Genomic DNA, 27762 nt, shown 5'->3' on the forward strand with positions numbered 1-27762 from the left:
ATACTGATTCTTTAAGTTCTGATGCTGCAAATGCTGGAGATACTGGTGATGCTGCTCCAACTGTAGATGCTGATGAAGCAGGTCCTTCTGGACATACTCCTCAAAAGACTCTTCCTAAGTCTGAACTGGTAGAGAAGTTTGTTACTGGGGCTGCATCAGCACCAGTACCTTGGAGTGAAACTCCTGCAGGTCAGGAGTGGACTAAGGAATGGAACTCAGTTTCATGTGTTCCAAATGCATTACATCTTGCTGAGCACTTGAAGAAGAAATTGCTGATGAAAAAGATGATCTTGCTCTGACTTCAAGAAAAGTTCTTAAAACAACCTCTGACATGGCTCAAGTTGTTCAGAGTCAAGAAATTGTAAGTTCTGATATTCAGAAGAAGCAAGTAACCTCTGACAGAGCTCAAGTTAACTTGATATCAGAAAATAGATCAAAGACACTCCTACCGGGATTCACTAAAGCAAAACAGACTCAATCTTTGAAGACTACTGCAAGTGGTTTTGAAGCAAGAGTAGTTACTGGAAAGGAAGCTAGAGATAAAACTGGATTGGGAAGTGCTGATGAAAGAAGAGTACACAACACTACCAATGATCCAACTTCCTTGAGTGAACCAGGTATTGGAGCAACTCCTGAGAGATTGAATCAACTGGAATCTGTACAGATGGTTTACCATACCAACTTGAAAGAATATATCATATTGTATTTCATGACAGATGGTAGGGTTTATCATATAAGACAAAATGACATTCCATTGAAGTATTTTGAAGAATTGGAGCATGTACTTTTCTTACTTCAAGTGGATGACAGAATAACAGGGACTGCTGCAAACTACTTAAAAGAACAGATTCAGAGACAGAAAAGGCTTTATTCTGTTAAGTCTGACAGCATATATGTTCCAAAGTACAGAAATCACAATGGTGATATTGTTGATATGAAGCCTAATACTGCACAGATCAGAACGTATCTTGGTATTAAGGGACTTGAATTCAATCTAGAGTCTGACAAAGCTTATGTTATAAGACTAGATCAGGAGTTGAGAAAAGCAAAGATCAATGATCTCAGAGCTGCAATCTTTAAAACTGGTGAAGATACTGCAGAGCTTAAAGATGTTAAAAGGAGAATGATTGATGAACTAAGATATGCTGAGAAATGTTTGTTGAAGAACTATCTCAGAACAACTCCTGACATCAGAGAGATCAGAAAATGAAGAAGCCAAGTCGAAGATCTACAACTGCTTAAATTCTGATATTTATACAGACTGAAGTTGTTATCAGAAGTTAAAATTGGTAAAAACTTTAAGGACTGTAAGTTGTAGTTATCTAGTCTAATTCTCATGCATTTGTACTTAATGTTTTTGACATCATCAAATATCTGTTAAACTTGTATATTATGTTAATTTACAAGTTGGGGGAGATTGTTAGATATATTTGATAATGTCATGGCTAATATGTTTTATGTTTAGCTTTCAGATCTTACTGAACAGGATAAATCAGTACTTAACTGTTGATCAGTACTTATACTGGAAGTCAGGACTTAAGGATATCAGTACGTATGTTATCAGGAGATAATCATCAGAAGATAGATATCAGAACTTAAGTGCTGAAGGATAATCAGATAAGGACAGTAGCTGATTAAAGGAAAGAAGATTGAGATAAACATAAGAAGAGATATGCATGAAGAAGGAATTCCGTGAAGAATGGAATACTTGGAAGAAAAGATATCTGATTGATATATTTTAGGAAGCAGAATTATATTCCATATCAATTAGCGATTATCTTGTAACTGTGTAGTATATAAACACAGACATAGGGTTTACACTATAAGTGTTATCATTATTAGAGAAGATTATTCATTGTAACCCTAGCAGCTCTCGTGATATTTGTTCATCACTGAGAGGTAACAGTTCCATACTGTAACAGAGTTTATTGTTTCAATAAAGTTTGTTTTCTGTTACTTAAGTTCTTAAAGTTCGATTTGAGTGTACTATACACTGTATTCACCCCCTCTACAGTGTGTGTGTGACCTAACAATTGGTATCAGAGCTACTCTGTTAACACACATACAGTTAAAGATCCAAACACAATCATGTCGGACACAGAAACTCCAACTAAGCCTACCACAACTGAGGAACCACCAAAGACACAAATTCAGAGTCGGTATGAGACCATCAGAGTCCCCATACTGAGACCATCTGAATATCCCATATGGAAGGTAAGGATGACCATGTTCCTGGAAGCAACAGATCCAGAATACCTTGATAGAATCAAGGAAGGCCCTCACAAACCAACCAAGCTCGCTGTTGCAGTTGCAGGTGAAGCAACAAAGACCGTAAGGAGAAAAGTGATTATACTGCTGAAGACATAGCATCAATTGCTAAGGATGCTAAGGTACGACACTTACTGCATAGTGCCATTGATAATGTAATGTCAAACAGGGTAATCAACTGCAAGACTGCTAAGGAGATATGGGATGCTCTAGAAACAAGGTGTCAGGGAACTGACACAATTAAGAAGAACAGGAAGAAAATACTCACTCAAGAGTATGAACACTTTGACTCAAAGGCTAATGAGTCATTGAATGATTTATATGATAGATTTGTCAAACTTTTGAATGATTTGTCATTGGTTGATAAAGAGTATGATCTTGAAGATTCAAACCTTAAGTTCCTGTTAGCTCTTCCTGAATGCTGGGATTTGAAGGCAACGACAATAAGAGACAACTACAATCTTGATGAAACAACTCTTGACGAAATCTATGGAATGCTCAAGACTCATGAGCTGCAGATGGAACAAAGAAGCAAGAGGAAAGGAGGAAAGTCAAGGACAGTTGCTCTTAAGGCTGAAGAAGAATTCCCCAAAGCAGCTTCCTCAAAAAAAGACAAGGGTAAAGCTCTTTTCATAAAGTCTGATACTGAGTCATCAAGTTCTGAGAGTAATGATGACTCAGATTCTGAAAGCTTGCCTGAGACTGATGTTGATGAGGAGATGATGAAGCTGTGTGCTCTTATGGTGAAAGGAATCACAAAAATTGCATACAGAAAGTTCAGGAAGGGAAAGAAGTTTTCCAGGAAAGGCATAAGTTCTGATAAGAAGAATTTCAAAAGATCTGAAGGCAGAGGAGGAAAATCTGACAGAGGAGATTACACCAATGTTAAATGCTATAACTGTGGTGAGAAAGGCCACATATCTCCTGACTGCAAGAAGGTAAAGGGTGACAAAGGCAAGGCTCTTGTCACAAAGCAGAAAAGCTGGACAGACACCTCAGACTCTGAAAGTGAGGAGAACTATGCATTGATGGCAAATGCTGATAAATCAAGTGCTGAGAGCAGTTCTGAAGCTGCTGAAACAAAGGTACCTCAGACTACTTATGCTTTTCATACTGATGATATTAATGAGTTGAGAAGATATATTAAAACCATGTTTGTTAGCTATAGAGATCAAACTTTAACATGTGAAAGATTAACTTCTGAAAATCTTGCATTTAAGAAAAGGAATGATTTCTTAGAAAAAGAGTTAGTCATGTTCCATCAAACTCAGAAGGATAGAGATGATGCTTTTTTATGTTAGGAATGAAGTGCTAAAATTAAATGAATCTCTAAAAACTGAGTTAGAAAAGGAAAGAGAGATTATCAGGACTTGGACTAACTCTGGCAAAACAACTCAAAATTTGCTAAGTAGTGGAAACTGGAAAGAGGGCTTAGGTTATGGAGAAGATAAGAACGATAAAGGAAGCAACGCATCTGTAGAGCAAAGCAAGCTATGGAATAAGAAGCTCTCTCACTTGAATTTCAAAGCAATAAACACTCTAGTCAAGAAGGAGTTAGTGAGAGATATGCCAAACCTGGAGTTTGCTCAGGATGAAGTCTGTGATGCTTGTCAAAAGGGAAAAATGAAAAGATCAAGTCACAAGAGTAAAACTGTGAATTCCATAAGTGCACCTTTGCAACTTATTCACATGGATTTATTTGGACCAGTTAATGTCCTGTCAATTTCAAGAAAGAAATATGTACTTGTAATGGTGGATGACTACTCAAGATATACATGGGTAGAGTTTATGCATTCTAAAGATGAAACTCCACACATCATAATTGAACACATTAAGAAGATTGAGAAGCAAGCTGAAGATCAGAATTGTGTGAAAAGATTGAGGAGTGATAATGGAACAAAATTCAGGAATGCAACCTTAATTGAATTCTGCAATGATAAGGGCATCGTTCAAGAGTTTTTAGATGCTATAACACCTCATCAAAATGGGGTAGTTGAGAGAAAGAACAAAACACTAGTAGAGGCTGCTAGAACAATATTGCAAGATGCAAAACTGCCAACAAGTTTTTGGGAAGAAGCTGTGAAAACTGCATGCTATACTCAAAACAGATATCTCATTAACAAGAATCTTGGCAAGTCACCATACTCAATCTTGTCTAAAAGAAAGCCTAATGTGAAGCATCTTCATGTGTTTGGAAGCAAGTGTTATGTTTTGAATGATAACTCTGAATATGTGGGAAAATTTGACTCTAAAGTTTTTGAGGCAATTTTTCTGGGATATTCACTGGAGAGAACTTCATACAAAGTCTATGTGATTGAACAGAAGAAAATTATGGAAAGCACATATGTTACTTTTGATGATGACAAATGTCCAGACTTGGAATGTCTGAGGATGAAGCTAAAGTCAACACAAATCACAGAATTGATGAAGAGTCTACTATTCAAGTGAATCATGAGAATAGAAGCTCATCTCAAACACCTGAATTTGATAGCACAAACTCAGGGGGATAAAGAGAAGAAAATTTTGAAAGTCTTGCAAATGATGAAGAAGAAGCAGAAAACACAAGTCAGCAAACTCACACAAGGAAATGGGATATGAGTCACAATGCAGAGACAAAAGGAAAAAGCTAGACTGCTGTCTTTGTCTTGCTATCATATGCTGGTCATCCCTTTCATTCAATACGCTTTAGGGAGATCACCTTCACTGATGTTCCGACTATTATTGGTGACCCCAATGCTGGAGTGAGGACTAGAAGTGCAACTGCAAATGAATGTCTTCATGCATGTTTTATGTCTCAAGTTGAGCCTAAGAAAACTGAAAAAGCCCTACTTGATCCTGATTGGATATCTACTATGTAAGAAGAGCTAAATCAGTTTAAAAGAAACCAAGTTTGGAAATTGGTTTCTGCACCAAAGAACAGGAGTATAATTGAAACAAAATGGGTATTCAAGAACAAAATGGATGAAAATGAAATTATCACCAGAAACAAAGCAAGGTTGGTTGCAAAAGGCTACTTACAGGAGGAAGGAATTGATTATGATGAGACCTTTGCTCCAGTTGCAATACTTGAAGCAATAAGGATCTTTCTTGCATTTGTTGCACACTCCAATTTCAAGGTGTTTCAAATGGATGTGAAAAGTGCATTCCTTGATGGTGAGTTGGAAGAAGAAGTTTATGTGCAACAGCCACCTGGCTTTGAAGATCCATAATTTCCAAATTTTGTATACAAGTTACTCAAGGCTCTCTATGGACTAAAACAAGCACATAGAGCTTGGTAATGACACACAGTCAGATTTTTTGATTAAGCATGGATTCACTAGAGGTACTATTGACAAGACTCTCTTCTACAAGAAGAATGGTGATAATATGATCCTAGTTCAGATCTATGTGGATGATATTATCTTTAGTTCTACAAATGAAAAATTATGTCAAAGATTCTCAATGCTCATGCAGAGTGAATATGAAATGAGTATGATGGGAGAATTAAGTTACTTCCTTGGACTTCAAGTCAGTCAAAGAAGTGATGGAATCTTCATCAGCCAAACTAAGTATGTCAAGGACTTATTGAAAAAGTTTGGTATGGTTGATTATTCACCTGCATCTACACCTATGTCTACAGCTACAAAGTTGGATGAAGATAAAAAGGGCAAGAGTGTAGATATCTCAAGCTATAGAGGATTGATTGGATCTTTGATGTACTTAACTGCAAGTAGACCAGACATCATATTTGCAACATGTCTGTGTGCAAGATTTCAAGCCAATCCAAAAAAATCACATTTGATGGATGTAAAGAGAATTTTCAGATATTTGAAGGGAACTACAAATTTGGGATTATGGTATTCTAAGGGAACTGGTTTTGAAACTGTTGGATACACAAATGCAGATTTTGCTGGATGCAGGGTTGACAGAAAAAGCACTACTGGAAGTTGTAAGTTTCTTGGACAAAGACTTGTATCCTGGTATAGCAAGAAACAACAATCTGTGTCAACTTCCACATCTGAGGTTAAATACATAGCTGCTGGAAGTTGTTGTGCTCAAGTGCTTTGGATTAGAAATCGGCTAATGGATTATGGCCTAGTGTTACACAAAATTCCAATTATGTGTGACAATACTAGTGCTATATCCATTGTGGCTAATCCAGTTAATCATTCTAGAATAAAGCACATTGATGTAAGGTACCATTTTATTAGAGAAGATGCTGCAAATGGTACCATTGACATCATTTCTGTTCCAACAGAAAAACAGTTAGCTGACATTTTTACTAAACCTTTGGATGAAGCAACTTTCACCAGGCTTGTTGGTGAAGTAGGAATGTTAAATTCTTCATCATAAAGGCAAGAACTCAGCTAAATGTTTTGCAGCAGATTAATTTCTGGTAAATCAAAATTAATTTGATTTAACTGGAAATTAACTGGAATATGAATTATAAATATTTCAGAAATCTCTGCATATTTATTTTTCAAAATTCAAAATTTAGTTTGGAATTTTTCAATTCTGAGAAAACTGTCAAAATTCAAAATTTAGTTTGGACACAGGGGGCACATCACTCACTTATCTTGGACAGTTGAACATCTAAACAACCTAAAAAATAAACTGTATACTTTCTCTGGTCTCTGCATCGTAGTCCTTAGTTACAATCATAGAATTGCAGAATTTATTTATCAAGTTGATTCACTCAATCACTCCATTAAATTATTATTTGTTGTGTGGCTTCTTTTAAGGCAGGGATAAACCCTTTAACTCATACATCATTTTATATAATGTATCAACCCAAATCCGGGGTCAAGATTTGGTGTTACTAAACAATCTTTCATAAAATACAGTAATAAATAAATAACCCCTTAAAACTGGATCGTTTACATGTTATGGTATGAAACAAGAATCTGACCTTCTACAACTCACAATAACTAGAATACAAGTTTGAATACCTTTGTACTAATGCCCTTGTCTTATTTTTCTAACATCTTCATCCTTTCGCAGATGAGATTTATCTAACTTCTGATGTCTATCAAAAGCTATTCACCTTTGTCCTTATCTGTTTCTGAAAGAAATAAGAATTTACAAAGCAAGAGTGAGCCAAAAATGCCCAGCAAGTATATAGCTTGAGTTCCAAGCATTAATATCAAAGGAAAATTTACGGACAAAATCTTTAAACAATTTTAAACAATTCTATTTATTTGAGGGAGTTGAGCGAATAGACATTGGTTGTCACCGGCCTTTTAATTATAAATCCAAAAGTGACAAGCGATTCCCAGATTTTTCTCCAGAAGCAGGGTTTTGTTCGGTTTTGGAATCATAAAACTTTTCGAGAGAGAATGTCGTTAATGGCGATCAACAATAAATTAGACTGGACACTAGTTCACACTCATACCCTGCTGATCAGTTAGGATATATTGTAGATCTATACCCAACCGTATAGATTCATTCAGGTACCCAGGCACTATCGCCCAAGGGTCCGGTCCATCCCCGACCCATAGGATCCAGTTCATCACTGGCCCTCACAGTAACCATCCAGCCCGTAGAGAATTTTGATGTCAAATCATTTTGATTTCAAAACATCCTAGTTCAGGGTTCGCAAATAACCCGAAAGAATGGGTATTAGCTCAAGAGCAATCAATAATATAGGAACAATAATGAAATGAACTTGCATAATTAAGAGTAATTGCAGCGAAATATAAAATAGTTAACTATTCTGAAATTAGAATACGAATGAAGTAATTGCAGTATGTTACGAGAAAATTAGGAATACTTGCCTTGATAAGCCTTAACCACTATTATCGGTTGACTTTTGGATTGCCTTGAACGCTTGTCTTTATCGTCAGACCCCTATCCTATTCTAGCTACGATCTCAACGCTCAGGTCCTTCGATTGGAACTTTACTGAGTTCAACGACTAACCACTATATCATTCCTTCCGACTAGGACCTACAGGGTTGAAATTCTCTAATTCAGATAATCGTATCGCTTAACATAACACCACTATCGCTTCTACCCATACGATTTCATAACCCAACTCATATTTATATGTATTATATAAATACACATAGCAATTATGGTTCACATCTTCGAAACTTGGTTCAGTGTTTGTTTTCGGAAAGTACGTATACTCGTTGGTTTGAAAGTAATGAGATAATTGTTTATTTATTAAATATCGTGCCACAACACATAATTAGGTTCATATATATAAGTATATATCCTCGTTCGACGTCTCCGATAATTATAAGGTACGTTCCCGTTTATAACGGACGTCCGACACGAATTTCACTGATTAATTAGTATAACCTCGCACGAATTTATTTTATCATGAAACGTTAATCAATATTTTTCTGCAAGATTAAAAGTTTAATCAGTAAAATAACATAAATATTCGAACAAAATACAACGCAGCACACGCGCCTCGCGCGCTGCAGCAACACATCTGTAAGCAGAACTGGAAAAAAAAAACATGGCCGGGAAACGACCAAACCAGGCGGCAACAGCCAAGAAAAATAACTGAACACACATACACACGCGTGTTACAAACGCACACACACTAACGCGCGCGCACACACACACACACGTACACACTCGAACACACACACACAAGCACGTATATATACGTATGTATATATATACACAGTAGTAAACAAAGCAGAGCCAACGAATTCACTGAAACAGGCCGGCCGGAAACACTCACCGGAATCAGAGCAATGGAAAATTAAAAAGGAGAAACAGAGAGATGGTGACAAGAGAGAGAGGAGAGATTTGTTGAGAGATAGGAATCGAGATGAGAGATTGATTGGAAGAAACGCGAGAGAGAAATGGTGAGATCAAGAAGAGAGAGAGAGAGTCGGTGAAGAGAGAGCAACACAGAGAGAGAAAACAAGGCGGTGGTGGCTGTGGCTTTTTATTTTTTATTTTTTTGTTTGTTTTTTTTGTTTTTTTTCTTTTTGTCTGATTTGTTCCGTATTTAACGATATCATGATATAATTTGCGAATAGCGGTATCTCAAAATATCGCTTAAAATAATTTTTAAATTTTATAAATATTCCGAAACAAATGAAACATCAATTTCGAAATTTTTAAAAAATATTTTTGAGGTACGTAATATGTCCGCAATTCATGGTTTAACGAATGAACTTGTGGGTGCATAAAAGCCAGAAAACTTCCAAAATAATTTTAAAATTCCTGAAATATTTCAAACTTAATAAAATATAAGTTTCATAGTTTTTGAAGCATTACTGAATTTAATTCAGAATTTACACTTAAATGCGATCAGAAAATCATTAAAAGATAAATAATCAATAAAATATTGATTTCTAAATTTTATAAACTCCTAAAAATAGCAAATAAAATTATAAAGCAATAAAAATAATTTTAGAAACAATTTTAGCATTTATGAGAATAAATATTCAATAAAATCACTTTAAAAGTAAAACAACACATACAACTCAATAATAAATTACACAAATAATCTTCGTACCTACAAAGTACACATAATTAACAATAAGGCAACACATCGCTGACAGACCCATCGCATATTTTATTTATTTAATAATTCGATAATTACATTTACACATCGGATCCGAAAATAGGTTACTTGGCCGCTAAGTAACTATAAAGACGATACGATTTTAATACCAGATTTGGATAATTATCAAAACGGGGCTTCTTATAAAATATTTTATACAAAACTAGGGTAATAATACCTCGCATTTCGAGAATATGGGTTTTACCGATCTATAAAATGATTAGCGTATTGAAAATTTCACGACGGGACTCGTACGGATCAAACCGTACCCCGGATCGAAAAAGTCAAAATACGAAAAGTGTTCAAGTTTATCAGATTAGATTAGGAAGGAACTTTCGGAAGAGTTTCAAGTTGTAAAAACGCAAAAACGGTTGAAGTAGTACGATTTCTGATTCTAAAAAGTAATTTTATAATTACGTACAATAATCCTTATTAATTCTATAAATCCTTATAAAATCACATAACAATCCAAAAATTCCCAAAAAAAATACCAAAATTATCTATATTTTATTCTTGATAAGTAAAAATTAAATATCCAAATTTTATCAAATATAACCACCCAAATATTATTATCAATCATCAAATAATTCACCAAAATTCACATAATAATCAAATAATAATTATTTATTGATAGAAATAATTACATAATATTTCTCGGACGTTACATATAATGTCATATTCGTCCATGTGTTTGATAAAATTCTTGAATGAAAGACTTTTTAAATTTGATTACTTTTTAATTATTTGATATTTATAGTTGCTTGTTCATTGCTTAATGTAGGTATTGAGGAATGAAAAGGTTTTTCAAACCATCGCGACCATAGTCACGAGACACCCTCAATTCCACTTAGCGAACAACCTGCGACTTCTTCCGTTTCAATCAAGCAACCGTTTGTACCTTCTCAATCAACACAATCATCTAGAGTTGTTGACCTTAATTCTCTAGAATTAGCATTGACTCTTTGTGTGGCAACTACAAGTGTAGAAAGATCATTTTCTGCAATAAAACATGTTAAGTGCAGGGGTGAGCAACAGGTTAGAACCGGACCGAACCGAAATAACCGAGAACCGAAATAGAAATATTTCAAGAACCAAACCAGACCCGTTTATGTGTAAGAATCGAACCGGAATCGAACCGTAAATTTCGGTTTGGTTCGGGTCCGAACATAAAAAAACCGAATTTATATTTTATTTCATATTTATTTTTTTTGCATATTATTTTATATTCTAACTTTTAAATTTTGACTAGTTTTGATTATTTATTAAGTGTAACTTAGTAAAATAAGATTTTTATTAGTGGTGGATCATTTTGAATTCGATTACTTTCTAATATTTAAGAAGAAAAATATTTATAAAAAATATTCAAAACTCCATATATATTTGAAGAAAGGAGTACTATAATAAAAATTATATATTTCTTTAAATTTATTATAATATTATAAATAAGAAAACATATTACGTAATATATATACATATATTTTTTGTATTTATTCATTTATATACGGTTGGTTCGGTTCTTACGGTTCTAGTATGTTAAGAACCGAACCGAACCGAAATTTCTAGGAAAATGAGAATCGAACCGGAACCGAATTAGTTAAGTTTCGAATCAGAACTGCAATTTTTGATCGGTTCGGTCCAGTTCTCGGTTCTAAACCGGGAAATGCTCAGTCGTAGTTAAGAGTGTTGTTTGTAATAGTAGGGTGAGGGATGAGTTGCTTAATGATTGTTTCCCGTGTTTTATTGAAAGAGATTTAACTTCTATTATTAATAACGATTATAATATATCATTTTCAGTCGATGAAAATTCGTAGGGTAATAATATAAATAGTATTTGATAATGTGATAAAATTTTACTTGTACAATTTTTTCCTCCTTACAATTTGTACCCCATTTTGTAAATTTTGTATTTCCACTGACCGTAGTCAAAAAGCCGTCTTGGCCTCTTGGGCACTCCGTTTTTTTCTTGAGCTCGAGTCTATTGATTAATGGAATGATATGCCAATATAACAATATACTACGAATAAGTTAGTAAAATCGGCTTGTTAAAAAAAATGAGTCTATTTTTGTTTCTATGGGAAAAAAAACAAGGTCTAAACAGCAATGGTTAGAAAAGATACTAACTTTATAATTAAAAATGATAACTAGAAGTAAACCAATAAAGTATAAGACGCTTCGCTTCAAAACAATACTAAACTTATAAAGTACACTCCTCCCAGTTACTGTAACTAATAAATTATCTTGACGTGTGTTATAATTTATTTATTTATTTTAAATTAATACATGTGCCATCATTGGTTATAATTATTTTGACATAGATTACTGCAATGGCGGTGTCACAATATTACTTTAATAGTGAAGTTTGGAGAGTTCTGGGAAAGCACTTCACATGTCCGCGACCGAATTATGTAATTAGTGTCGGATTCAAACTATTTTTATTTTAAAAATAATTACATCTTAAACATTACAGAATAGTTACTTAAGTCTTGGTCGACTGTGGACATTTGCCTGTGAATACTGAGGACTGACTTAAAACACAGCAGAATCCAGCAGGATTGTGGGCACCATCAAATCATCCATGCTCTTCTCTACACAATTTCTGGATGACTTGGTGGCTTTAATCGGTGGTGCCAGAGATATATCCGTGTGCCGTGAGTTCCGGTTTTTCTAAAAACAACTGGGTCTTACTAGAGGCAAGTCTTTTGCACTCAAATTACTAGTTGCCAAATTACCTTACAAAAATAAAATACTACTGGTCAAATACTTTCAACATACAATGTGAAATCATTGCTCCGGCCAACTCCAAAAGTGGTCTAAGAGCAACTCCAAGATAGTCAAATAATTTTTCCCGTAATTATTAATTACTATTTTTCATATAAATTTGAAGTTTAATTAGAATTCTATTATTTATTTATTAACAATTTTAAAATAAAACAAGTAATTAATAATAAAAAAAAATATAAAGATAATATCTTATATCATACAAAAATAATATATTTATTATTATAAAATCTTAAAATAAATAAATAAACATTTTGAGATTTGAACCGAAATTTAGACCAAACTATTGGAGTTGGAGAGGGGTTCGGTCCAAATTTGGACCGAATTTGCACCGAGATTCGGTCCAAATTTGGACCAAACTCTTGGAGTTGCTCTTACTAGGACTAGGACCGGGGACGGGGAGTATCTCTTTAATTACAAATGAATAATATGAAACATATCAATGTAATAAATCTTTATTTTTCACGAAATATATTCATTTTCCCAGTACTCCGTCCATCTCATATGAGTTTTCAAATTTATTTATTCCAACATATAAAGTTTTGTAAAGTAAAGTTTTCGTAAATTAATATAGTTGGAACCAGAGAATTTTTTTAATTTCCAGAGGTATTATTTAATCCATAAATTTAGTATTATTAATTTATAGAGACTTTTCGATATAAATTAATATACACATAGTTAGTTGCAAAGTTATTTATGGTATTAATTCAATGTTATTTTTTATTATTAAAAGTTAATTGCAATATGTTTCAACAAATATATTGGGAAATATACGGATGTTAAATTGATATACTTTTTTGGTGATGCATATTACATAAATATATAAAGCATAATATTTACGGTTGTATCATGTTATCATATTTTGGTGTTTGAATAGTATTAAAATTAAATAATATTTTTATATTTATGATTGGTTAAACCCCTAATAATATTATATTTAGGATTGTATTAGGACATTATAGGGAATTATTGTGTTTAAATAATAGTAAAATAATGTAATCAATTTATATGTACTAACTTATAACCCATGCGATGAACGGTTTTTTAGAATTTACCTTATTATTTTAAAAAAAATAAAAAAAATTAATGTACATAGGTATTGTTATTTCTAACGTTGTTGCAAAAATATTTTTAATTTTAATAGTTTGTTATAAAATTGTTGCAACAAATATGCATATATTGAAAAATAAAAAAATTATAGTTATATAGAGTACAATTTCTAATTATATTTTATATATTGTTGTATAATTGTATCATATATTGATTTTCGAATAGTATTATAATAATATAGTCTTTTATATTTATAATTGATTAAATCTCTAATTATATTCCATTTATGATTGTATTATGACACATTGTATCGCAATTGATGTTTGAATAGTATTTGAACAATTGTAATCATATTCTATCTACTATTGTATCATCGTCTCATATTTTGTATTATGAATAGTAATAGAAAAATGTAACATTCTTATATTTTTTATTGGTCAAAAATCTAATTATATTATATTCAGGATTGTATGGAGACATCGTATCCCAATTGGTATTTAAATAATATTAGAATAATGTAATCATTTCTTATTTATGATTGTATTAAATACTTATTTTGATAAAATATAATTTTAACTATATATTTTTTATTATATCAGATCAACGGTTGACATTGTTTTTGGCGGTACATAAACAAAGTTTTGGATAAAAAGTCATATACGCTTATTGTATATAATAGATATAATGATTATATTAAAAAAATCAATTGATTTTAGAGGTAACATTTTTGTATATAAAGGAAATAATGATTATATTAAAAAAATCAATTGATTTTAGAGGTAACATTTTTTCTGATAAGATATAATTTTGATTGTTTATTTTTAAAAATATTAATTTATGGCTGAAATTATTTTGACGATAAATGACTAAAATTTTGAAAAAGAAATTATTGTACTTATTATACATGTGGATATAACTTTTTTTCTTATTTTGATTATACCAACATGTTAAGTTTTTTATTTATAAAAGTTAAACAAAGCACAAAATGTCCAACCGCGCATGTAAATATGATAAGTGCGCACACAAATCATGTATCATTCTATTTTCTTACAATAATTCCCATAAAAGATGTTTATTCAACTTTTTCAAATATTTGGAAAATGAAGATATGCGGCGGGGCTTAGCTAGCTGTTAGCTTTCTTCTTCTTTAAATTTACAGTTGTTCGAGTGATCAGCGATCAACATTTTTAGCATGTTGTTTGTCTTTTATTAATGACGTGAGCGACATTCTTGAATTTAATTAGGAAAAATTTACGGATTTTAAAGATATTCCATTTTTTTCTAAGCTTTATATTTTATGAATAATATTTTTTAAAAAAATATGAGATACTTATATACATAAGAATACAAAAAACTAATATTTCAAAAATAATTTAAATTTCTTTTTTTCAAAGTCTTCAGAATATTACAATATTTCAGAAAAGGGCTCGTTTTTGTTGAAAATCACGGCGACCACTTAATAAAAACATTACAAAATATATTATTTTGTAAATTATTTTCTACAAAAATCATAATTTTATTCTAAATCTTGAATATACATGCAGGTAGAACATTACAAAATCTCGGGAAAAAAGAGAACATTACAAAATATTTTATTCTATAAAACACATCTAGTTTGCAGAATATATGTTCAAATTGCAGAACATACGCATTATATTTATTAAACTTAAATGATCTTAAACAATTTTAATAATTTAGTGATATTTATAACACATATTTCATAAAATAATATATTTCAGAGTTTTCTTGTAGGTAATTTCCGAGATATCCCACAAATATGTGATCTCCATATAATTTTTGTATAAAATATTATTTTGAAGTACGTTCGTGCACACAGTATTGTTAATAAAAATAATAATAATAATATAAGTAAATAAATCGCTCGGAGAGAATTATTACAGGCAAATGGATTTACGGTAAGAAAGTCGAATGTAAAAATTAAGTTTCCAAAATAGACAGTCATCCTGTACCACTACTACGCGTTAACGCGTAATACCAGCAGATCTGTCCACACACATAAGTTATCATTACTATATATTCTCCCCCCACCCTCCCTCTTTCTTTCAGCAGGGTGCAGATTAAAATTATTCATCTCATCTCTCTCCCTGCATCTCTCCCATCTCTCTCCCTCGTATCTGCATCTCTACCATCTCTCTCTCTCTGTCTCCAGTTTTCCAGATACCCCCATCTTATTTTACATAATATCAGATAAATAAATACATATTTGATTATTATTTTTCAATATGCCTTCTTTAGAAGAAGAATTGTTTCCATCTACACCAGGCAAGTATAAAATCGAACGGTCTTATTACATGAACCGTTCACTTCACAGATGTTTCTCCTCCACGTCATCTATGTTCCTGTGGGCCCTGTTCTTGATCGCTCTTACAGCCTCGTATTTAAGTTTCCAAAGCTTCGTTGATTCCGGTCATAGATATTTTGCTGCTAGCTGGGGCGGTATTCAATGGGAGAAACAAGTCCGTGATTCGGCCCAGATCCACCGGCCCAATGGGTTCTCCGTACTTGTTACCGGCGCAGCCGGTTTCGTTGGGTCCCACGTCTCGTTAGCTCTTAAAAAACGTGGCGATGGTGTGGTCGGACTTGATAATTTTAATAATTATTATGACCCGTCGTTGAAAAAAGACCGAAAAGCCCTTGTGAATTCTCGTAATATCTTTATTGTCGAAGGTGACGTCAATGATATGAAGCTTTTGGCTAAGTTGTTTGATGTGGTGGCGTTTAGCCACGTCATGCATTTGGCTGCACAGGCTGGCGTGCGTTACGCTATGGAAAATCCACAGTCTTATATTCACAGTAATATTGCGGGGCTTGTTACGTTACTCGAGGTGTGTAAAAATGCTAATCCACAGCCGAGGATTGTGTGGGCCAGTTCGAGCTCGGTTTACGGTTTAAATGAAAAAGTTCCGTTTTCGGAGTCGGATCGGACCGACCAACCCGCTTCTTTGTACGCAGCTACGAAGAAAGCGGGCGAGGAAATTACCCACAGTTATAATCATATTTACGGGCTTTCGATTACCGGGTTGCGGTTTTTTACCGTTTACGGTCCATGGGGCAGACCCGACATGGCGTATTTTTCGTTTACTCGAAATATTTTGCAAGGTAAACCAATTACGGTTTATCGGGGCAAGAATCAGGTTGATTTGGCCCGGGATTTTACCTACATTGATGACATTGTGAAAGGTTGTATCGGGTCATTGGATACAGCGGGTAAAAGTACCGGGTCGGGTGGGAAGAAGAAAGGACCCGCACCGTACCGGATTTTTAACTTGGGTAACACGTCACCCGTCACGGTACCTACGTTAGTGAACATTTTGGAACGACATTTGAAAGTGAAAGCGAAGAAAAATGTAATTGATATGCCTGGAAACGGCGACGTCCCGTTTACGCATGCGAATATAAGCTCGGCTCGAAGAGAATTCGGGTACAAACCGACGACCGATTTGCAAACGGGGTTAAAAAAGTTCGTTAGATGGTATTTATCGTATTATGGTTATAATCACGGAAAGTTTGTAAATTAAGGTGATTAATTTTTAATTTTTTTGTTTTTTGGGGTTGGTTAATTTTAATTGTCTAGATATTTACTGGGGTATTTTTGGTAAATTTGACGGGCGGTAAAAAAAGGGAGAAAAAGGAGAGAAAGTGCATGCGGCAAAGAAGAGAAAGGATTTGGGAGGATTGTACGCATTCTTTGCTTTGTGGGGGTTGAGAAATGTTCCTGTTCTCTTGGATTCCGAATTTGTTTTTTATCTTTATTTTTGTTGTAAAGATTTTAAAAGCAAAAGGGTGGATTTTGGGAAAGGATTGATTCTCGTTTGTAATTCTTTTTGTTATTACAATGCTAATCATTGACTAATGACTCCTCTTATCTGATATTCTAGTGTGTTTATATCTTTTCACATTTTAGTCCTATTAATTTTTGCACAAATTGTGCAATCATTTTTCATATATCGTATTCTTTTTGGACGTGAGAATGAGAATTATAATAAATGTACGGATATTTTAGCTTGTGTATATTTTAACTAGTTAAACTTATATATGTTGTCGAGATCGGGGTAAGTCGAGATCGAGGTAAGGTGATCCTGATATCTGATTTTTTTCAAAAAATGTGTTTTTGTACTTGGAAAATGTATTTTAGCTTGTGTATATTTTAACTAGTTAAACTTGTATATGTTGTCGAGATGCGGGTAAGGTGATCCCGATATCTGATTTTTTTCAAAAAATGTGTTTTTGTACTTACAGAATGATAATGAAAGTAAATATATGTTTTGGATCAGATATGTTTAACTAGTAAAACTTGTATATGTTGTTGAGATGTATATAAACTGATTAAAAAACGTGCATTCTATATTGGTCTTTCCAATTTTTTTTAATTTATTTTAGCAAAAAGGGTGGTGTACATAATAAGAGAGGAAAGTGACAGTTGGATGGATATTTATTTTAGAAAAGAGGGGAATTTACTAATCATCACAAGTTGTAAAAGGTATATTCGATTTTTATTAAATAGAAGGACAAATGTACACAGCTGTAAAGATGTACGAGTCCTTTTACGAATTGGCTGGCATTTTTACGAATTGGCTGGCTTCTGGTTGCCGACAGTCAGTACGTACGAGCAAGCATATGTACATTTGTTTGTTTATACAAATTATTACTACTCATTTTACATACATCAATACACGTATTTGCTACATACAGAAAGGATTCAGAAGTAGGCTGGAACTTTCGTTTGGCAAACTGTCATGTGTGATTGTGTGGCTTTTTCCGTCTCTCCCGGTTAGTAATTGTTTGGTCAAATGGACTGTTGAAATAAGAGCAATACTGAGAATTACAACTCATACTGCACAATACTCTTTCCGTTAAAGTTGGGTCAATTTAACCGTAAAGAATCAAACATGACAGATAAATTGAGACAACGGGAGTATTAAGGAAAATAGAAACCACCACCATGTAGCTGGCCCAAACGCTGATGATTCAGCACAAGCAGTGTAGCAGGCCTGCTACTACAACTTGTAGTCTATAAGTATTGCACAATAGAAGTTTTGCAAGATGGTTGCCAGTTTCTTGTAAACAAAAACTAATTTAACTCAAAAGTATTGTAATAACCACAAGTTTACAATAGAAGTTTTGCAAGATGGTTACACCACCATTTACAAACCCGTTTGGCTTCGATAACTTTTCCAGTATCAAGAATGAATAACAAGGTGTGCGTGCTGCATGCGACACGTTTTTATTAGTTGCAACTTGTTACTAATTTAGAAAAAAATGTGTGAACTTACTCTAAACTAAAGCCCACAGATCAAGAGTACTCCTGTAAGGAGGTTTAGAGAATGGTGGAGACGCGGAAGCTGTATTGCCATCATATCTAATCCCATTTACCATTGTGGATGAACATCATTTTTGGGTTGCTTCCTCTGGCATACACTGCGAGGCTTCTCAGTAGAAATTCAACATATGAACCACGAGAAGTAATTCACCCTTGGGTATCTCACTCTATGCTTCTCACCTGCTTAATACTAGTGAATCTTAAACAAGCTTGAGGGCACCTGAAAGAGAGGTAGATCCGTCATAATGTAAATAAAGTAGACAAAGTGTATGGCTTGATTGATATGCAGACCTGAGACCATTGCATGAATGGTATCTGCAATGGGGTGTTATTAGTTTCGATACAGATGAATTATCCATCAAAATGTATCCGGTACAAAGACAATTATTTAAAATTTTAAAACAATAATCTACAAAAAACAAAATTACAAGCACACCTAGAGTCCTACAGTTTTAACTTGCTCCTTCATATCATTCGCCCGTACATTTTTAGGAAGCTCTTTCGGTTTTCAGATTTAAACATGGCAATTTAATTTGTGGTTTCTTAATTATCAGCCGCAGGAGATTATAATCCAAAATAGTAGATCAAGCATATAAAGTTGGTTGAAAAAACGGCCGTATACATGCCAGCTGATCAAATATTATTCTTGCTTATCTGCTAACAGCCATCATCTTTCAAGGCTCAAATAAAATAATTGTATCTTAGTAGTTAGCAGTCCTTCTCGTAAAGCACAGTCTTTTTTTGACTAATTAGGCTTATATGCCTTACAATTGAGTATTTGTTCTAACAAATCTTTGGGGTGGGCATAGCTATCTCGTCGGGCTCTTGTAAAGCATAGTCTTAACTCTTAATTATGTTCAACGGGAAATCAAAACTGCAAACAAGCTTGACCAAAAATTACTTAAATTTTGTATAGCTAAGCCTTTAACTAACACATGACTATGCCAATCAAATTTTGGTGCGCCTCGAAGACTAAATTAGTAGAATCATACGAAATATTAAAACCTGGCCCCAGAACAAAAAAAACAAAGATATAAAAGATGACTGGAAAAACGTTTCAGGAGATTAGATTATACCTTCACGTGGTGTGGCATAATTTTTATATCAAATGGTACATGAAACCACATCTCAGGCGGACAGTGCAGAAAGTTCTCCGGCTTACTGGTATAAAGATCAGCATATTGATGGATGTGATAAGCGAAGGCAGATTCTTGACCTGTGTCGGTCAGAAAAGTAGCTCCGAAAGATCTATTGAACATGCCTTTCATATTGCAGCGCGTCTTCTGCCTCTCTTGATTTAGTTCCTCAAAAAGAGATACATAGGCTTTACTCTTCTGACAAGAATACATTGTACCATGCAATTTACCTAGAAGTTCTTGTATTATATGAAACTTTGCCTGCAATAAGAAAGGGAATATATATATATATATAGACTTTAAAACACATTTTTTGATGTAATGTTTTTTACTAATCTGCAACAATTAGCCTACTCGTATACCTCACTCTTGGTAATAAGAGGTCGAGGGTTGGAAATTGACCTTTACTAAAAAAAGAACAAAAATAATTGACTGCTCTTAGACTTGACACATTCCTGATTTAAATAGAAAATGCATTATAACCCGGAGTGCAGCAGTACCACAAAAACGATGTGCTAGGGATGAGAGAATGTGGCTGGCGAAATAAAAAAATAAACTTTTATATGAGGGTAAACTAAATAAGTAACATTCTATTATATATTTACAGCAATCTACTACGAGTAGAATTGATTCACAAAACCCGGTTCTTTCTATGGCTCTCTATGTCTTGGTCTCTCTTCACTCATTGATTTTTCTAGGGCAGACTATTCACAGTAGTGGCTGATACAAAACATGTCCGTACAGAGGTGGGTAATTTGGACGATCAATGCCCTACCTAATTGCATATATAAAAAAATCACCGTATGATAGTACATTACAAAACTACAAAACTGCCACAGGATTAATCAAGGTTCAGAAACAAATTAAAAGGAGCATCCACTTTAATGACAGGCAATTTAATTCAGTTCTTTTGTAAAAGCTACTCTCAGGAATTGACTCCCGCAATTAGACATGGTGAGTAGCTTGGCAATCATGTCTCATAAACAACAGATAGATGTCGATAACATTCCAGGATCAAAGATCTTTTTTTGCTAGTGCAAAATCCACTTCCTTTGGGTGATTAGAACACGGATTCATACTCTACTTCATATTAACAATTTACACAGTAGCACTACCAAAATTATGATAATGACAATACTCATATACATTATGCAATTAAAGACAAAAAGATAAAAATTTAAGTAAATACCTGTTCGAATCGATAACTGTCCCCGTTCTGTATATGTATCTCATTCTGCATACATAAATTGATTTGTCAAAATGGTTTAATGTGCACATTCGATTTGCACTTGAGGAGTAAAAACTTAATCGAAATACCACAATAACTATAGAGAAAAAAGTTCCATTGTGCCAGAAATAGCATGAAATGCCACAAGCATTAAGTGGTAATAATGAAGTCACATCCGGATATGTTAATGACTTAATGTACTAAATAAGAATAAGTCTGAAAATCAGTCAGCAGAAATCCTATTATTTAATATGGGGAAGTTTAATTGATGGCTTGATGCCTTCATAGAGCTGAAATCAGTGGCAAAAGAGGCATGTGTTACAATTTATTCGTACAAATGGATCATATTGTACCATATTCAAAGTTCAGTATGCGGAATGTAACACCGACTGAGAGAGAATTACAACAGGAAACCAATTCTAAAAAGCCAGATACCTAGTGTAAAAAGTCCTGATGAGAGTCTACATACCAGAACATAATTATGGAATCACAATATGTAAAAGTGTAAAACTAAATTACAGGATAGAGTAATTTGCAGATGAACCACTACTACTTATAAGCATATAATCCCAAGTAAGGTCTAATTTAAACATATCAACAAATTGTTTTCATAAGTTTATACTGAATATGGAAGTAAATAATTATTAGGTATTAGTAACTAGTCGGGATTAGTTTTCCTCTCATCTATGATTTCACTTCTTCACTAACTTGTAGGACATCTATTTATACAATTGTAATCATCATTATTAATCAGAGTTGAATATATGAATTGATAAAGAATCTAGATTTATTGTAAGTTCTGCCGATTCTCTTTTGAGATAAATTTTATCTCCTATTTCAATAATTTCTAAATTTGTCATACGTCATTATGTCATCGTGCATTCAAATTTTCAAAACAATGACTAAGCAAAATTCCCTAGTATATGAAAGGATTGAAAGTGCTAGAAACAAAATTTCTATTCATTCATTTTTTTTCCAGTTATCCCTGCAGCATAAACTATGCTTCATGCAAAACATTTACATATCAATGTCTGACTATAAACTTGCAGCAAGAAGTTAAAAGGCAAAGAATGGAATCCATACTTCTAGTTCATGGATAATTGCAGCAGTGCGCCATCCAGCCTTAGAAGGTCCCCGTAAGTCGCTGAAAAGGTGATCCCCAAAGTAAATAACCTACCCATTGGAGAACAGGTTACATTTTAATGAAAAGTAGACCAACTTAATTTTGTTTAGTACTGTAAAAAGTTACAGGTTGATATAATCAGTACCTCTGGACCTTTCCACTTTGTGATTTGCAAGAAACTTTTGAGACATCCATGGTAATAGATTTTATTTGGAAGAAAAGTATCAACCTTCGAGAAACCCAAGGTATCCTTCTTCACGTCATAACAACTAATATGAATTTTAAAAAGAAAAGTGGGGAAGGGGTATTATTGTGCCGTCCAATAGATAGCTATAGAGCTTAAAAAACATGAGCAATAAGGCTAAAGATGAAATGAAGAATAAGAAATAACAATTCTTTTGAATAAAGATTTCCCGTTTTATCCTCTCTTAAAAAACACCAACTGGTGTTTGTCAACACACTAAATCACAGATATTAACAATGACATCTTATAGTTAATTATGTGCTACATAGCTTTTCCAAATCAAACTAAAGAAAAAAAGAAAAAAAAATGTCTTCACTCTTACAGACTATACCCAAACTTTGTACAGTTGAATAACAGATAATCGCATTGATCACAGTATTTCATGTATAACTTTTTACATAGCCATAGTTCTGGATTTATATCTAGGAATGATATATAAAGAAAACAAAATAATTCCTCAGGGACACCTATTTAAAAATTGAACTAAATAACTAACTATACAAACCTATATTAAACTTCTTTGTTGCTAAGTACACTTGCATAATTTGGAAAAGCATATACGAAGATGCAAATATTTGAGAAATGCCAACTTTTCAGACAAACAGACTTAAATATTTCAAAAGATAAGTAAATTATCAGATTGATTTGCAAATAGAGATGAATAATAAGAACTGAAGTGTAGAGAAAAACTACCGGAATGGATGCTCAGACGTATAGAAGTCAGGTTTGTTGGCGCTTGCTATCACAACATCAAAAAGTTCTCTCCATGAATCTTGCTTGCCCAAAGATTCCTAAGAAAATAAATGGTTTAAAGAAAACTTAATAAATAATTTGTCTGCGCTTCTTCCAAAAAGCTGGAGTATAAGAAAGGAACTCCATCAAAATGATCAGTTATAATGTGCAACAATACAAATCTTATATCATATGTGATGGGAATGGTAAATTTGCACTGTGAAACATTACACAAACTACCTCCAACATATAGCGCATTCCTCCATCAACAAAATAATACGGAGAGTTGGTCATTAAGAAAAGTTTCTTTCCTTGCTCCTTTAGCACTTTTAGAAATTTCAGAAGATGGCCCTGTATTTTACACATGTGATACTAAATTAGACGATGCCAAAGAAAGATAACCTAGGATGAGTTAAAAACACTTGCATGGGTAAATTAAGTTTAAGACCCAATTTTATAATCACTAACATTTTTTACAAGGTATCTTTGGGGATCAGAGAGAATTCCTCTATGAACCAAACCACTTCGATGAACATGCTGAATTGAGCGATTTACATCCTCATAAACATAGCTAGTATCAAACTCGAGCTGAGCATCAACAAAGTGCTCCACAATATCAGCAATCAAGCATGCCTGCAAGTATTAAAAAAAGTAAGTAAAGATGAGATAAGAATACCCTAATAGAGTAAAAACTAATTAAAGGAGCTGCTAAGTGAGGCTTGGCATGCCAAACCATAAACACAATGGCAAACAAATAATAAACTCTAAATATTTCCAAATTCCAACTTCAAAACAAGCCACCCAGGAGCACAAATTTAAATAAAAAAAAATGAGGTGAGTCTTTTAAATACATTAAAACAACAAAAATAACCATGGACTGCATCTATGTCGTAGTGACGAAGCACCCACAAACAAATAATGAAGGACTGGAAGATGCCACAATATTTGCAAATAAAGTTGGACATATGTCGTACGATATTATCGCAAACACAAGCACAATGGTAAACAAATAACAAACTCTAAAATATTTTGAAATTCCAACTTCTAAACAAAGCCACCCGGGAGGACAATTTTAAACAATTAAAAATAACGAGCGGAATCTTTTAAACACGTTAAAAAACAAAAATAGCCATCGCTGCATCTATGTCGAAGCGACAAAGCACCCACAAACAAAGAACGAAAGACCAGAAGATGCCACAATATTTACAAATAAAGTTGGACATATGTTGTACAATATTATGGCAAACCTCTATACTTGCACTAAATTTACAAACACCAACAAGACGAGGAAAAGTTCCTCTATGAATAAATCATAGAATTCCTTCAGCTGCTATATAGCGTACAAGTTTTTATACATGCAAGTCATACAAATAAATATTGATTCAGAATTTGTTGCAACTATACTGAATATCAGACAGAAGCAATACTGATGCTTACTGCCACTTATCACTGTCAGAACATAACTAACCTCACTAAAGCAGAAAAAATCCATCAACCCAACGAGACCTCGTGCCTGATCACGGCCAATATGCCGGGTGCCATAAATGTCTTCGATTTCCTTAAGGCCAAGCTAGAAAATGATATAAACACATTAATAAAAGTTGTATTGAACAATATATAAATTTTAGCAAAATTTACCGTAAGCATGATTTCGTCCTACAATAAAATGATCACATTTGTCTATTAAGAAGCTTTTGCAACTCTACCCTGCAATATGTTTGCAATACTGAAGTATGGAAGTGATTTAGATCAAAACATTGGCATCCATAAACTCTCAAGACAATGTAAGTTCTTTACTATTTTGTTCTTATTCACATCATTAGTATCTTATAGTTTACAAAATCCTCAATTTGATAAGCTTCGAAATAGCTTTTAAAAAGTTAGGGTGAGAAGAAAAGCAACTTAAAAGCTTTTAAAATAAGATGTACTTAGAGATGTATGTTACTTATTATTAGACAAAAAATAATTTTAGTTTATTTACCCAAATAGGCCCAATGAGCACCAGAACAAACCAGAAAAAATGGATGTAGGCAATACTAACAGTGTAATTGCGCATAAGTAGACCTCATTCAACCTATTATGTTACTGATGAAAAACTCCTGTTTATTTTCATCTAAGCTTTTTGTCAAAAATTTAGCAAAAACAAAACAACACTTTTAGTCAAACCAATAGTTTCATCATTCTATAAATTCACGACGCTACAATCTGATCTTACGTGGATTCATAGCAGGTGAACTTAAGCAAAAATAAATAAATAACATAAAAGACGGAATCACTACATATATGGCCAGTATAAGTTCTTAGTAATTGTTATGATTGTGGACTACCTTCCGCCGACCAAAGTAGCATCCCTCGGGCTCGATGGATCCAAAGAAATCTAACTTCAAAAGACACCCTTTCGATTTGTCGTAATATAACCCTCTGATCGGAAAGGTATGGTCATATTTGAATTCCAAGCAACTAGCAGGATATTTAAGCTGAAAAGATGAACAGATAGCTATCCACATTATTGCAGCTTTTTAGCAACATATTTATGTAATCATGATTTATAACTGTGGCCTTGTTCCAACTATAAGATAAGTTGCCACTAGAAAACGTACAATTTTGTTTATAGGGTCAATCTATTACATCAATATTTTGTTCTGTTACATACCTCATTAACCAAATGCTCTTTTGCAAGGTTATAAATTAAACTCTGTAGGTTATCGGAATAATGTGCCAGTGTATAATCATAGTCAAACCCGCAAACTTGTATGTTGTCCAATCTCATGTTCTTGTTTACATATATACCTAGTTCAAATTACATAAAACTATGAGTTATGGTGTAAAAGTTGGATACATTCAACTCAAATTCAGTTAAATTAAATAACCTTCAGGGTCCATTTTCGGCATTTCTTTGAGCGTGTCCGGAATTTTCAAAAACATCTTCTTTGCAGCATCAAATTCTTGACGAATTTTAGCTACCTTCTCCTCGAAAGCAGCAGTATCTGCATCAGGTAGCTGACCTTCGTCTACCAACTTTGCTAATGCCTCAGTGGACGTTATACTAGCATTATAATTCCTACAGCTTCCACCAATCCCTAATATATAAAACACTTTATTATCGGAACACTTCGGCTCAGTTTGTTATGCCAAAAACGTTTTCCTGGAAAATCTAAAATTCCTTATTGTCCTGCATTTGTTTGATTTCAAAATATACTGTTTCTAATTTACATGCACTTTTTTGGTTTCAATAAAATAAAATGCACTTTTCTCACCATTTGACATAACATTTCCATAATAGTCAAATGACGGAAAATTTCCGAGGATTCATAATCCAAAATAAAATTTTCATTTTACGAAAATTAGTTTCCAGAATCAAGTAAATATGGTTTCCAAAATTGAATAAATTTCCGACAAACAAACAGAGCCTTCATATACTACACAGTACTGTAATTGATGACAAAATACCTTGACGAAAAACCGGAGAAAAACTAGTACTCTGCAACGAAAATGTGAGCTTAAATTACATATGTTGATAAAATGAATTAAAATTAAATTACAAAAAATGTAAATGAATAACATTAGGTAATCATATAAAAACAAACATAGAAACAATAGCAGAGATTGATTAATATAAATCCAGCAATAAAAACAGATACGCATTTGAAGTGTGCGAGAAAGGAAGGCTTACGAGGGAGAGGAGCCGGCGAAGAGAGGCCATTTTTATGCGGAGATAATGATTAGTTAGTGTTGAGAGGGTTAGGGTTTGTATTAATAGTAGCAAGTGATGTGATTTGGAGTTTGATTGGTGGATGGAGGGAGTCTACTTGTGACTTTATAATCCTTGGTAGCCTATGTATCGCCACCCGCCTTTTCAAACATTCAGATAGAGAGATGCTAAAATTGTCCCTTTTTCAATAAAAAAGGAGGCTGGACGTTGCAAAAACTACTTTGAACTTTCATCATTTTTCTTTGTTTCTTTAGATGTAAAATGGTCAATTAATTAATGGATTCTAATTAAATCTATTATATCTTAACGAGCATCAATGAAACCTCCTTAAAATTTGTACTGAAAATGACACTTTGGTAAATATTCATGATCCATATTTTTGAAATTTGACCAATGGGTTGACTCATATTCTTAAACATACTAATTTCTATACAAATCAGCCTACATCCATGAACTATCCAATACTTACATGGGTTTTAAAATAATTAAAATATTAGAAACAATATCAATCCTACAATTAAAATATTTTCACCAATATAACAAATCAATAATAAATCAATCATAGATCCACAACTTACGTTAACAAAATAATTCAAAAAAATTAGATTGCATCTTCTTCATTTTTTACGAGCAGTACTCAT

The 27762-nt window shown here is 33.3% G+C and overlaps 2 protein-coding genes across 5 annotated transcripts; one reads left to right on the forward strand and one right to left on the reverse strand.

Annotated features, from left to right (window-relative positions):
* Positions 1-15653: 15653 nt before the first annotated feature.
* LOC141708803 (UDP-glucuronate 4-epimerase 1) lies at positions 15654-17498 on the forward strand. Its single transcript, XM_074512591.1, has one exon. It carries the CDS (start codon positions 15849-15851, stop codon positions 17142-17144), a length of 1296 nt encoding a protein of 431 aa, XP_074368692.1. The 5' UTR covers positions 15654-15848; the 3' UTR covers positions 17145-17498.
* A 1182-nt stretch (positions 17499-18680) lies between these two features.
* On the reverse strand, positions 18681-27359 carry LOC141708801 (uncharacterized). Of its 4 annotated transcripts, none has more exons than XM_074512587.1 (14): positions 27083-27358; positions 26860-26890; positions 26280-26489; positions 26063-26199; positions 25737-25886; positions 24878-24979; positions 23878-24042; positions 23647-23760; positions 23371-23468; positions 22579-22702; positions 22394-22483; positions 21272-21316; positions 20023-20343; positions 18681-19166 (listed from the first exon to the last, which is right to left on the reverse strand). In XM_074512587.1, exons 1-14 carry the CDS (start codon positions 27110-27112, stop codon positions 19137-19139), a joined length of 1647 nt encoding a protein of 548 aa, XP_074368688.1. In that variant the 5' UTR covers positions 27113-27358; the 3' UTR covers positions 18681-19136. The 4 variants fall into 4 exon arrangements, with proteins under 4 accessions (XP_074368688.1, XP_074368689.1, XP_074368691.1 ...); XM_074512588.1 differs by having other exon boundaries at positions 23650-23760; positions 27083-27357; XM_074512590.1 differs by lacking the exon at positions 26860-26890.
* Positions 27360-27762: the final 403 nt, after the last annotated feature.

Source organism: Apium graveolens, chromosome 2 (assembly GCF_009905375.1).
Source record: "Apium graveolens cultivar Ventura chromosome 2, ASM990537v1, whole genome shotgun sequence".
In the NCBI taxonomy this organism is placed as follows: Eukaryota; Viridiplantae; Streptophyta; class Magnoliopsida; order Apiales; family Apiaceae; genus Apium; species Apium graveolens.

Excerpts from the sequence above, each read along its gene's own strand:
- LOC141708801 (XM_074512587.1), bottom strand. The coding sequence starts at position 27,112 with ATGGCCTCTCTTCGCCGGCTCCTCTCCCTC. Across the intron at positions 26,490-26,859 it reads TTCTCCGGTTTTTCGTCAAG|GGATTGGTGGAAGCTGTAGG; the intron begins GTATTTTGTCAT and ends TTTATATATTAG. Across the intron at positions 21,317-22,393 it reads CAATTATCCATGAACTAGAA|AATGAGATACATATACAGAA; the intron begins GTATGGATTCCA and ends TTATGTATGCAG.
- LOC141708803 (XM_074512591.1), top strand. The coding sequence starts at position 15,849 with ATGCCTTCTTTAGAAGAAGAATTGTTTCCATCTACACCAGGCAAGTAT.